Below are 13,741 nucleotides of genomic sequence, written 5' to 3'. Positions count from 1 at the left end.
TTTCCTGCAATTTTATTAATACTATGTAATGTTGGAAAATTTTTTTATTCTTTTTTATTATTATGGATATATATTGTTAACATGTAGGGTTTCCAAAAATAGGGTATACTACGTCTATTTCAGGTATTTGACGGACAGTAAGGGTTATCCAATATAAGTTTTAAGAGGATGTAAAAATCAATAACTTCTTATGAATATACGCTCACCAAAAGCTCGTGTGAAATCTTGATGAATACTCCCAGATTCTTACATAAAATAAAATAAATAACTATGCCTTCTTTAAATAATACAAAACTAAGAATAAATATCTATAAATAATAAAAAGAAAAGTTACGATCATTTAACTGAAGCTACACAGCCTAAAATTCCGTCGTTACCTATTGTTTATTGCCTTTTCAAGGAGTATAAGATTAAATCTGATCTCTAGGATTCAGTATCAATCTATTTCAAGATTAAAAATTATTTTTTTCTAAGGCAGATATTAAGTCCGGAATTGTCAATCTTTTCTCCACGAAAAAGGTGATGATTTGGGCAAAAGAGAAAATATCTAATCTGGCGGAGCAATTATTACGGTAAATGTTACCGAAAAACTGAATCACAGGAAATTTCGATTTAATAGAAATTGAAAGGAGTCAAGGTCCGAAATGGTAGCGCCGTGTGGGGTTAATTTGATATAAATAATATTTAAAATAAAGATCAATTTTATTGATGAATAATGCATTTTTTTTTTTGAGATATTTATGAAGATAAAATAAAAGTAAGTAAATAATATTATTTGAAGAGATCTTGGAAATCGGTGTCCCATAAGGCTTTTACTTGTTCTTTATAGTCACTCCAAAATTTATTGGTATTTTCCAATTGTAATTGCTTTTGATGATCTGTTGAGATTAATTGAGGCGAGTTATCGGGTATTGTATTTATGTCGATACTACTATTAGAACTAGCAGTAGTAGTGGTATTAGTAGTAGTAGCATTAGTAGAAGTGTACGTAGTAGTAGTAGTTGTAGCATTATTAGTATTGGGTATTTTCATATTATGCTCATTATCATTGGTCTCTTGACTTTTCAAACTTGTATTGGTAGAATTGTCTTTTAGATTTAAATTTAAATTAGCTATAAAAATATTAGAATTCACACCTGTCTCCAACCCCTTATCAAGTAATTTTCTACCAATCTTTTCCATAGCAAATGATAGATTTAATGAATAAGAACGTTTAATACAATTTTGTAAATCTAAATATTTGGAATCATTTAAATGATCAATAATAGTTTGAAAATTTTTTAAAGTATCCATAAAAGTCCATTCTTCTTTATCAACTGCAGTTAAGTCCTCATTGAAATTAATTATTTTATAATTAAATGTTTTATGCTTAATATAATTATTTAAAAATAACAAATCATTTCGTTCAAATGAAGCTAATCTAAGGAAAAAAAGACTATATGATTCAGCAATGATTCTTTGGAATGAAGAACTAATAAAGAAATTAATGATATTCAATGATTTGTTTTCCATTTGAGTTTTAGTAAGAATAAGCTTATCTTTTAAATCAAATTCAGATTTATATTCGGAAGTAATTTCAAACTTTCCAATATAGGATCTTATAATGACATTAATACAAACTTTTAATGTGATTAAAATGAATTTTGACATAGTATTATGGAATTTAATTTTACAAATTTTGTCATATTTACCATTATATTTTTCAATGGTTAACATATTGGTTAGCATAGATAATGATGGTAATAAGATAATTGTATCAAATTGATCAGTAATATAAATTGATTCTTCATCTGTATAATATTTTATTGGTAAAATATTTGAATCAATAAATTTAATAAATTTTGATTGCCAATTGGGGAGATTTGGATTCGTAAATTTATAATTAATTTCATTAATATAATTTTTGGAAAGTTCAAGGAATTCTATAAGTATTCTTGTTCTTCTAGAATGAATTGAATTACCAGTATTATCATTAGCCAAATTGAAATAATTATTTGATATCATTGTGATTCTACCAATATTAAATGCTATACTAATATCCACAAAATTAACCCATAACCAAATTTGTTTTAATTTATAGAATTCTAAATGAATTTCATTACCATTGGAGTCTATAGATAGTTCATCATTTTTTTTTTTATACCAATTATCAATATCATCCAAACCTAAATTTAAAGATAATTGAATCAATTGACTAACCATTTCAGTATTACCACAATTATTATCAGACCAAGAATTATCAATTGATGTAAAAATATCAATAAAATATTTCAGAAGTAAAAATTGAATTTTTTCCAAATAATTATTCATAGATGAATTATTATTTATCCCTGTTAAGACACATAAAAATCTCTCTACAATATCAGGAATTTGATTCTGAGGATAATATTCCACAATTAGAATTAAAATGATAATACCGATCGAATAAAAATTTCTACCATTATCTGGAATAATAATATTTTTAATTTTAAAATTAGATGTTGGATCGAAAAGAAAATAATTATGTATATCATTTGAAATTTTTTTATAGTTTAAAATTTTTAAAAAATCCATTAATTGATTTTTAGAAAAAAATGAATCTATGGATAATTTTAATTGATAATAATTTGGTAAGAAATGAATTAATTCATTTAACATTGAAGTATTTTTATTTTTGCTATCTACTAAAGGACATTGCATAAGTCTTAATTCTGGATTGGATAAAGAAATATCATTTTGTATTTTCAATTTTAATAACTTGGGTTGTAAATTTTCCCAAATCTCTGGATATTGAGAATTAAAAGATTGGTTTGGTGGTGAAACAGCAGTTCGCCATGAAGTAGGGCCAAAAGTGGATCGGGTATTGTTATTAAAGACTTGGATTTTAAATTGCCAATAAGGATTTATAGTTTGTAGGTTTATATCTTTGTCTGGTTCTTGAGCTTGGGTTTGATGTTTTTCCTTTAATTTGGCTATTTCATTTAATAGTTGTATATTTGGTTGATTGGCAAATAATTCCGCATCTGACAAATCGAAATTATATTGATTTGTATATATGCAATTTAAATTTCTAGAAGAGCATTGTTTACATTTGGGCTTAGTCAAATCACATTTCAATTTCCGTTTTCGACAAAAGACACAAGCTTTGATAATTTTTCTTCTCTTTCTTGTTTTATTCATTATTATGTGATTGAGCTTATGATATGGTAGCGGATTTGCATTAGAATTTGAATTTACATTATCTCTTGTGCTTTTTTTATAGGACTTACGTAATACGAAAACAATGAATGGCGAACGGAAATGCTTCCTAAAAAGAATAATGAAAATCGGGGACCCCGTACGTTTCTTTTTATATAAGTTTATTTATATGTTGTCATTTTTTGTTTGCTTGATTGTTTTTCATAAAGGAAAATATTGCGTAATATAAATAATATATAATTCAATTATACAAGTATATAATGCATGAGATTATATATTTCCTATTTGTTCTCAAAATTGACGTCATTTGATTGCATACCATGTATCTATAAGTTGCATAAGTGAAAGTGGAATACTTAAAAAATAAAATAAAAAAAAAGTGGAGTGTGAACAAAAATAAGTGAATCATGAATAAATAATGTTTTGTTTTTATTTGTTTATTTTTTTTTTTTTTGGTTTGTTTTTTTCAGTAATTCTTGTGGAAAAAATTATAATGCGCTCAACGCAATTTATAAATTCTTCATAAACTTGCCCTCATCATAAACTTCACCTCTTCTCTTTGCAAATTTGAAAGCTTGTGGTAAATTGTCTTCCAACATAGCAACTCTCATTGTAGCCAAGACATTGTTAGCTGCGTTGGAATGGTTGTATACACCACCGTTAAAGACACTAGTAGCATCTTTACCTCTAGCTTCTTTAATCAACTTTTGACCACCTGGGTGTCTATCGATGTAATTGGTAATATCATGAACAATACCTGAAACAACAATCAAGTTTGGATTAGTTTCCAAATTGTCAACGAAATCTTGGACTTTCCAAATAGGCAAATCGATCAATCTTGGACCCCAATTCAAAGCTGCTTTATCTTTATTAATTTGTTTAATCTTTTGTTGAATGATACCGATTTGAATGGCGTTATTGGAGAATTTTTGTAAATTGTACGATAGACCGAAGATGTAAGAGACAAAGATGAAAATCTTAGTTGGGTCATATTGGTACCATTTAATGGCGTTTCTATAATCTGATGGGAATTCGTGATGGAAATTGTGATAACCTTCACCAAATGTGACCAAAGCAGTGATCCAATTGTCTCTTGGAGTTCTTCTATTGTCAAACGGTTGAGCACCCAAATAATGAGCCAAAGAATTGATACAGAAGGTAGCTTGTTGAATTAAAAAGATACGGATAATGCCTGCGTACAAGAAACCACCTTTGTAATCATCGAAAAAATAACCACACACCAAACATGGCAAAATAAACCCGGAAAGAAACATCAATGGGATATAATGCTTGTGTTGGAAAACAACAATTGGATCTTCTAATAAATCACTGATATCGGCTCTAGCCTTGTATTTTGGATTTGGCTTCACCAACATCCAACCCATGTGTGAATACCATAACCCTTTTCTAGCGTCATATGGATCCTTATTGGTATCAGTATAACGGTGATGAATTCTGTGAGAATGGCCCCACCATTTAATAGACCCTTCTACGTTAGCAGACCCGAAAAAGGCGAAAAATAAACGCAATGGCCAACGAGCCGAATAAGCACGATGAGCCCATAATCTGTGATAACCCGCAGTAATGGTAATACCGGCATACACATAATAGAACAAGGCAAACAAGACAGTCTCTCTCTTGATAGGAATCCATTGCTTAAAAGCCACGTAGAACCCAGCAGCAGGAATTAAAACCACAAGAACAAAATTCAACCAGTTCAATTTCAAATACCAATTGTTCAAAGTCCAAGGTTGTTCAGAAATATGAATATCGACCTTGCTGTTGGAATTTTGCACATCCACCATCTTCTTGGTCCCCATCAACGACCCTAACCCGTTCACCACACGGGCAGTCTTCTTGTCCAAACCAGCAGCCACAAAATTGGCTTGCTCAGTATTAACTGAAGGAATCTTTTTTTGTTGCACTCCAGCACCAACTTCTGGAGTGGATCTTTTTGAAAAGGATTCTGTCTTTGTAGAGGAATCGTCCAGCATCTTAATGTTTGAATTGCAATTCTTGCTTTGATTGGTTGGTTGGTTGTTCTTCTTCTTCTTCTTCTTCTTCTTCTTCTGCTTCTTCTGCTTCTTCTGCTTCTTTCTTCCACAATACAAACTATTATTCTCATAAGTCTTTCATAGATCATAGTGGTGTCTATTTATACCTTTGATAAATAACTCCCCTGGAAAAGGCATCGCTTTCAGTTGGCGCGGAATGTGCTGCCTAATCGGGAGGCCCCGCCAGATCCAGCTGCAGAGAAGAATCAGCACCCTCAGAAACAGACGTATACCATACACATAGAAAAACCCAACAACCCGCCGAGCCATTGTTGGGCTGCCCACCAGCTCAACACTTAAGTGCCTTTTCCCACGCGGGTTTCTAGCTGGCCGGACAAATCGCTATCGGACTCATTTCTGCCGGACTATGTTGACTTTTTGCCTGTCTATCTTTTTATCACCTTTTATCGCTCTTTTGTCAGCACGTTTTCTTTTTTCTCAACAAGACTCGGACACATCGGCCGACGTGATAGCGCCGTGCGAATTGGCGGCCAGCCCTTGGCCGGGTGACACAGCATAGCCAATTTCGCTGCTACTGATGAGATCTGGATTTTGAATTTGGCCTGGCCCAGAAGTAAGCAGCGGCTGCTGTTCCCCGTGCACGTGACGTGGCGTGTCCACGTGACGTTTGCTCATGGGAAGTACGCACCACGTGACAGCTCCTGCACACGCGGCTGCCACCCCTAATCCGGTAATCCACATCATCACTGGCGACGACCATAAGAATTGTAATGGCCAGCGCGATTGGGGCACGTGTAGCCAGCGTAACGATAATGGCCGGTCCACTAAGAATACCCACGTGCCTTGCGCGTGACCGCGGCGCAGGATTCGTACTTCGTGACCTGAGGTCCATGTCTCGTGACCGGAAATTCCGATGAAGCAAAACTCCGAATTTCTCCGACGGCATTCCAATTGGACTCCCGATTTTAAAGTTGTTAATGGAGTCCCTGGAATGCATGATAACAAGTTTTGTGTCGCATTCTCTACAATTACATGCATCTTGAGAAATTCTTCCAAAGATGTGGAATTGATATCGATGCCTTCGAATAGTAGGGATGTGGCAGTAGGGACTAGAATGGCTCCGTTATGTAATTCTGGTAATAACGAATGGGAGAATTTTTCTAGAAATTCAATCATTTCAGGTGTCCCAGCGGCATCGAATAAATCATAGATTGTTGTATTTGTGGCATGAGGCAATACTAATTGCCTTACCGGGTGGATCACACCTTGGTTGAATAGAATATCGTCATAAGTTTCTATGCTAATGTTCTTGTGGAATGTATCTATTTGGAAATGTACTTTGTCGTTTTGTCTTGTTGCGTTAACATTGACTTGGGCACCATTCAAATCGGTACTTGTCAATTGACCTTGAGTATCACTATACATTAAATCTTCGAATATCATACTTTTCATTACTTGTGCCAATTTTGCCTGGTGGGTTTGTAAATATTCCAAATTCAATTCGTAACCTTTCCATGAATCAAAACATGGTAAAAATATGGTATACCCTCTGTCATTGGAGGGGAAATTCAATAGGTTCAACTCGTTCAAGAGATAGATGGACTTAGAACAACCATATAATGGATTGATTGAAGAGACAAACTCCGAAGGTAATTGTAAATCATTTGTCATCAGGTAAATACTGCTCTTGCCAATGTGGTACCCTTTGTCCCGTACCACGAATTGATCATTAATACGGTATTCATTATCATTATTGTCCTTGCTTTTGGTAATTTTTAACCTTTGGCATTCGGTCTCTCGTTTCCCACAATGTTTACTCTCAAAAATCCCCTCCCGTAACGTTTCCAACCTTTGACCAAGGAAATGATACATTAAACTAGCTTTGGAATACCCATTGTTTTGATACGAGATGAAGATGGTTTGTTCCAATTCAGGATCTTGTACAATGGATTCCACTCCACGGAAATACAGCTCTTCTACAAATCTACTACTATTCAATCCATGCAGGTACTTTTCAGCATCAAATGTTATATCAAACCCTTCGTATTCATTGAAAAAATGGATCAGACCAGTATCAAACAACAAGTTGCTATATTTGCTCACTGAGTCATGCCCATCAACAATCATTACAGTCCCATTCCCCTGATTCTCCAACTTCAATTCATCATTATTCAAATTCTTCACTTTACCTTCGAAATCTCGACCACCAATAACATCTCCAATGGTAATGCTACCAATCAATTTTGAAATATCCCTTTGCCATCTCTGATTTTTGTCCAGTCGAGTATACTTATCTATTAAATAATTCAATTCAATCTCATTGAATTGTCGGGAAAACACTTCATCCACGGGTATGAGCAATGTCCTGCCATTCGTTTCACTCATATGTTGTTGTTCAAGTCTTTTCATTAAAATTGCAATCATTATTTCATTATTAATATCCAGACTCTTTAATATCTCCACCAATCTCATCGGTTTATTAATTTCTCTTGAAATCCCATGGATCACTGAATTTTGGAAATTAGGAACTAAATCTTTCTCCAAGATAACATTTTCCTCATCTCCATTAATCATCATTATTTTCTTCTCCGAGTCATAATCAAATACAATTGGATAGGGCATTTTATCCTTTAAATATTCCATCTTGATTCCGTCTTCAAATTCATCACTCTTGATAACTTGATCAAATATAATGTATCGTTTTAAATCAAATTGGCCCTTGGATTCAATAAACCCGGAATTTATTGGCGCTAATAATGTAAAATTAGTTAGAGAATTCAAATAATCCACATACCCATTTCTTTGAATTAATCTTAAAAATGTGGAAAATTCAACATTCTCTGATAAAATGTCTATAACATATTTGAATGGAAAATCTTCATTACCAACAATTACTTGACAAATTGCTAATAATGATATAATAAATTGTAATATCAACGGCCCTCTCATAGTTTTGTTTATCAAATCCCCTTTAGTTCTCAACTTTAAGGATACCCTTTTCTTTTTTTTATTTTGTTTAATTTCCTAGGAACTTCTTTTATTTGTATAACTCTCGTTAAAAAATAAAACTCCGAGTCACGTGTATGCTAATATATATTTATTCATATATATATACTCCTACATTGGATATATATGTCATTCTTCTATACATTAAGATTATAAATTTTCGTAATCTTCAGGGTAAAAAATTAATCTTTCCACACCTGATTTGGTTAATACGACTAATCTAATAACACCACCTGATGATCCATCCCATTTAATTGCTTGTGATAAGGAATGTTTCATAAATTCAACAGTCTCATCTTTGGTCATATCTGGTTTATAGTTCTTATCACAATAACCATAAATAAATGCAGAACCAGAACCAGCAATGGCATAAGGTTGTTTATGAATTGAACCTCCCAATGGTATACTATAAACTTCACCTTTTTCTGACTTATCATCAAACCCAGCAACAATAATACCGGCACTTAAAAAATCTTTATTTTCATAACATAAACTTTGAAATACTGATGCTGCAGTTCTTGTACTTGGAATACCATATTGAGATGTATATACTTCTAAATGATATTGAACAATATCGGCAACAGCTTGAGTATCAGCAGCAGATCCGGATCTACAACACCATATCTTATCGTGTACTCTAGTCAATTTATCTGTAACTCTATTAGCAATATATGAACCCATAGTGGTACGTGAATCAGCTCCTAATATAACCCCATCTTTAAATGTAACAGCCATAATAGATGTACCTAAACTGACTTCACCTTTCTTTAAATGATTGATATCAACTTGAATTCCATTCATATTACTTTTGTTTTTTGCTTTAATTTATTCTCAATTGTATTCTAACAGCTGGGCTTTTATGCATCAATTATTTAATATGTATATATGTTTTTAAATATATTTTAATATAGAATCCCTTTCATTTTGCCACCTACTCGGAATATGAAATTTACGGGTTAATATTAAAATTGAAAAAAATATCTTGAAATATATAAATCTATACAAATATAAATGCAAATATACAAAATATTCGTTGAACTTGAAACATATAAAACTTGACAAACTTTGCTATAAGTATATCAATTTTTTAAAATGAAGACTATAAACCAACTGTACTTCCAATTATTTTATTTTTATTTTTTTTTAACTTTTTTTCACTCTTCTAAATTGAGCTTTCTTCATATCAATAATAAGATCATAGTAACATCTAACTTTACTTAATACTATTCATTTGAGATAATTTAAAATGACACTACTTATAATTAATAAGAATACTTCATAAATGTATGATGAATAGTCTAATAGGATAAGTTACTTATCTTGTTTATAATCCCGGGTAATAATCATCTTTTTATATACAACTCTTCCGGGTAATTAAATCTTGGTGTTTTAAAATTCTTGAAAATAATTAATTGAAAAATATATTAAAATTATAATTCATTAGGGAATTAAAGATATATTGAAGAAAAAAATTTATAGTTCAATAATCTTGGTCAATTGATAAAGTGAAGCATACATTCACAAGACTACATTCATTTTTTTAAAATTTCGATTATGTTGTCTAATATGTGGGGCTCACTAACTGTAATAGTTACTTTATTAAGTAGCATTATTTCAGCAGAGTTGATGAATATCCCTGATTCTTGGGAAAATGTCAATTATAATAGAATAATTGATGTTTCAAAAAGTTATACCACAGAAATTTTTGAAGTGAAAGTTAAAAATATAGGGTCAACTCCAACAAATGAATATTATTTTGCTCTTTCCAAAGATATAATAGAAAATGTATCAGTTTTTACTGCTTCCTTAACTCAAAATTTTCAAGAATCTTTCTTAAACTCTTCCATTTTAAAACAAGGTTCAATTACTGATGGAGGTTTCACTATTGGTTATTCTTTAATTATTTTCCCTGATGATATTCAACCAAATGAAGAAGTTACCTTCTTAGCAAAAGTTATTTATAATATTGCTGGTAAACCTTATCCAGAACATATTGCTATGGAAGATGAACAATTCCTTTTACTTGAAACTAATAGATTACCGCTTTCAATTTATCCAACTTCTCAATCAAGTCTAAGAGTCATTGGTTCCAATTCTTTCGAAGAAATTGATGCTCCTGAAAATCAACATTTAATTGGTCAAAATTCTGAAAATGGATTTATTTTTGAGAATTGGGCTTCTATTCATGCTTTGGAAATTGAAACTCCTTTAAAAATAAGATATAGTCATAATTCTCCAATTAATAAAGTTTATAAATTAACTAGAGATGTTTGGTTATCTAATTGGGCTAATACTATTCAATTTGAAGAATCATATGAATTAACTAATGCTGGTGCAAAATTAAATAAAGGTTTTTCAAGATTCGAATATATGAGATTAGCAAGTCAAAATAAACAAGGTCATCATCGTGCAATTATTGAACATATTTTACCCTCCGATTCTTCAGATCATTATTTTACTGATTTGGTTGGTATGGTTTCAACAGCTCGTGTTCAAAACGATCATTATTTCTTAAAACCAAGATATCCAATTTTTGGTGGATGGAATTATAATTTTACTGTAGGTTGGACAAATTCTTTACCTCAATTTTTACATACTTCTGCTTCTGATGTGGAAGAATTTAAGAATGATAATGTTTATTTACTTTCGGTCCCTGCTTTGAATGGTCCATTAGATACAAGTTATGATATAGTAGAATTATCCATTTATTTGCCTGAAGGTGCCGTGATTCATGAAATTGATCCACCTTTCCCATTTATTGATTTGTCAATTGATACCGTGAAATCTTACTTAGATTTAGGTAATGGTCATGTTAAGATTACTTTAAAATTCCAAAATTTAGTCGATGAATTATCAATTGCCAATGTCTTTGTTAAATATTCTTATTCAACCACCGCAATGTATAAGAAACCATTATCCATTGCTTGTTATGTGTTTGTTGCTTTAATCAGTTTGTTTTTCTTAAAACAAATTGATCTAAAAGTAACTTCTACTGTTCATTGAATATTTTATTTCTTTAATTTTATTTCAATTCAACTTACATTAACTTATTAAGTCATTTTAGTTACATAAATATTTACCCATAAATTCTTTGTAGTTATATATCTATGTTCATGTATATATATATATATATATGGATACATTATGTCCTTTTATAATTTACAAAATAATCAATTAAGAAAAATTATAATAATAGCTCTAGGTTTTAATTATAAGATATACTTAATACAAAATGCTTGCAGTTGTATAATACAATTAAATTTTTATTTATAGATTATAATACTTCAAGAATATATAGGTCTATATTATATGCCTCTCCAAATAACTTTTTCATATTGATCAGAATTATTTTTGATGCCTACTGGCTTTATAATACCCATATGCTCAAATTCAGAAACTGCTTGTAAAAATAAAACTAACGTTACCTTTTCATATAGAACGTTGTCATCATTATTTATAACTAGTTCTTTCAATTTTTTGTTCGAATTCAATTGGTTTTCATCATGAAGAAATTTTAAAATTTCCTCCTTTGGTAAAGTATCTTTAAATACGATAAATAAATCATATAAATTAAATTGATAATTTGCTTCACGATATAATTTAAATAAATGGCCTAATATTGGAGGTACTTTATAACCAAAATTTTTGATAGCTTCAACTGTATTGGTATCTATATCTGTTTCTCTCGGTAATACTCCCTCCCATCGTAATAGGTTGTCTTCAATATTATTTTTATATGTGGGGAATAAAGCTTGAGAAAGTAGGTTATTGTTATTATCCAAGGTAAATAATTCTTGAAACATAGTATCTACAGGTTCAAAGTTTAAATCCTTATTTTTTTCGCACTCTGGCCATTTGCTTAAATATTTATCCAACTTATCCTTTAATAATTCATAATATAGCTCGATAAAATTATAATTTTTTATCTTCAAATCATTCTCTAAGAAAGTGGACACTAATTTTGCATGTCGATTAGTTGGATTTTCACGAACCAAGAATTCAGTGAAAAATCCTTCCAAAGTATTATCAGCATTAGTTAACAATCCCATTATTTCATCATGTGGAGCATGTTGTTTTATCAAGCCTTCGATAAAAAACATAAAAGTAGGGCATCTAGTTAATATTTCTAGATAATCATCGTTCAATATTTCAATATTAACTGGATCAATGAAAATAGAAAATGGGTTCTGGAAAAAATATGCCATTAAGCCATAATCTAAAATTTTTGTTAATAATTGTAAACTATGATTGGATGTGTTAGCTATTTTTTTCAAAATGAACTCAACAAATCTATCAGATAAATTTAATTTACCGTCCACTGTATCTAGGAAACTTTGGAAAATACGATTTTCATATTTAAACCCTTTATTACTTGAAACATCTAAGATATGATAATTTTTTTTCAATAATCTCATTGTTGAATGCTTAAAATTTTTCTCAACATTTGAAAGGTTTGTATTAATATTAAACACCAAACTAATTTCAATATGTTCATGTTTTAATGCATTCTTTAAAAGTATAATAAAATTGTCAACGACTATTGGATTGATTGAATCCATTTCTTTAAAATTTATTACCAGATTTAAGTTTCTTCCGAATAATTTTTTAAAATGTTCCAATAATGTTAAGTCATAAGAAGTGTCTAACCTAATTAATTGTTCATCATTATCATGTGAAGAATCTGTTCTTTTATTTTTCTTAGTAAATTCTTCGTTATCTATAAAAGTTTCATTTTTTAATTGTTTATCAATTGTAGAATATAATTCAAACATTGATCTTCTTAGTACCATTCTAACATTGGGACACTCTTTAGGTGTTAATTCAATCAATATATTGAACACCTTTGTTGTTGATTTTGGTGTTTCTATCTTTGTTGAACTATCAGATCCTAATAGAAATAAAGATTTAAAGCAAGCTCGAGGTTTTCTCAAGCTTTGATCATTAAATAATACGTTTGATATTTCATCTTTTAAGTCATGTTCAATATTTTCAACAATTTTTTCAACTTCTGCATGGAATGATGAATGCAGTTGATCATAAAGTTCCCATCTTTTCATCATAGCTTCATCAGATTCCTTGCCATTTAATAATTTTTCAAATGGGATTTTGTCTAGATCCTCATCATCTAGTAGAACTTCAGGTATTATAATATAGTGATCTTTTTGGGCATCAGAAAATTGAGTAACATTCATAATGTTGGTATTATTATTTTTTTTTGTCCTCTAGAACTGTATTTTGGTTTCAAATTCCTATAAGGTAAGAAAAAAAGCTAAAAACTAAATATATTTTAAGGAAAGACAATAATTGCAGTTATCACTAACAACCAAGCTTGTTATCGGTTTAGAATATTTACTTTTATACATTTTATTCTAATTTTTCATCCAATAGATTTTTACCTATTGCTAATATTTATGTTTTGTTTCGATTTAAAAATCTACAAATGTCCGGGTGGTTTCGAATCATTTGGAAAAAATTTATTACCAGGTAGAGCTTTTGCGATAATACATGGAGTCTTCAAATAAAGTTTCAAAAGTTGGTATTTC

General features: G+C 30.5%; 6 protein-coding genes across 6 annotated transcripts; 1 reads left to right on the top strand and 5 right to left on the bottom strand.

Moving 5' to 3' along the window:
* Positions 1 to 771: 771 nt before the first annotated feature.
* Positions 772 to 3,159, bottom strand: PDR8 (Pdr8p; the record flags this gene model as incomplete). Its single annotated transcript, XM_004179890.1, has 1 exon — positions 772 to 3,159. The coding sequence occupies one exon, from the start codon at positions 3,157 to 3,159 to the stop codon at positions 772 to 774; it is 2,388 nt and encodes a 795-aa protein (XP_004179938.1).
* A 527-nt stretch (positions 3,160 to 3,686) lies between these two features.
* OLE1 (stearoyl-CoA 9-desaturase) lies at positions 3,687 to 5,171 on the bottom strand (the record flags this gene model as incomplete). Its single annotated transcript, XM_004179889.1, has 1 exon — positions 3,687 to 5,171. One exon carries the CDS (start codon positions 5,169 to 5,171, stop codon positions 3,687 to 3,689), a length of 1,485 nt encoding a protein of 494 aa, XP_004179937.1.
* Positions 5,172 to 5,669: 498 nt separating this feature from the next.
* On the bottom strand, positions 5,670 to 8,141 carry TBLA0C06210 (uncharacterized protein; the record flags this gene model as incomplete). Its single annotated transcript, XM_004179888.1, has 1 exon — positions 5,670 to 8,141. One exon carries the CDS (start codon positions 8,139 to 8,141, stop codon positions 5,670 to 5,672), a length of 2,472 nt encoding a protein of 823 aa, XP_004179936.1.
* A 207-nt stretch (positions 8,142 to 8,348) lies between these two features.
* Positions 8,349 to 8,999, bottom strand: PRE3 (proteasome core particle subunit beta 1; the record flags this gene model as incomplete). Its single annotated transcript, XM_004179887.1, has 1 exon — positions 8,349 to 8,999. The coding sequence occupies one exon, from the start codon at positions 8,997 to 8,999 to the stop codon at positions 8,349 to 8,351; it is 651 nt and encodes a 216-aa protein (XP_004179935.1).
* Positions 9,000 to 9,752: 753 nt separating this feature from the next.
* On the top strand, positions 9,753 to 11,201 carry OST1 (dolichyl-diphosphooligosaccharide--protein glycotransferase subunit OST1; the record flags this gene model as incomplete). Its single annotated transcript, XM_004179886.1, has 1 exon — positions 9,753 to 11,201. The coding sequence occupies one exon, from the start codon at positions 9,753 to 9,755 to the stop codon at positions 11,199 to 11,201; it is 1,449 nt and encodes a 482-aa protein (XP_004179934.1).
* Positions 11,202 to 11,503: 302 nt separating this feature from the next.
* On the bottom strand, positions 11,504 to 13,390 carry ORC3 (origin recognition complex subunit 3; the record flags this gene model as incomplete). Its single annotated transcript, XM_004179885.1, has 1 exon — positions 11,504 to 13,390. The coding sequence occupies one exon, from the start codon at positions 13,388 to 13,390 to the stop codon at positions 11,504 to 11,506; it is 1,887 nt and encodes a 628-aa protein (XP_004179933.1).
* Positions 13,391 to 13,741: the final 351 nt, after the last annotated feature.

The sequence above is a fragment of the Henningerozyma blattae genome, chromosome 3, assembly GCF_000315915.1.
Source record: "Henningerozyma blattae CBS 6284 chromosome 3, complete genome".
NCBI classification, from domain to species: domain Eukaryota; kingdom Fungi; phylum Ascomycota; class Saccharomycetes; order Saccharomycetales; family Saccharomycetaceae; genus Henningerozyma; species Henningerozyma blattae.
Note: the sequence above shows the minus strand (reverse complement) of the source record. Positions and strands in the feature narration are given on the sequence as shown.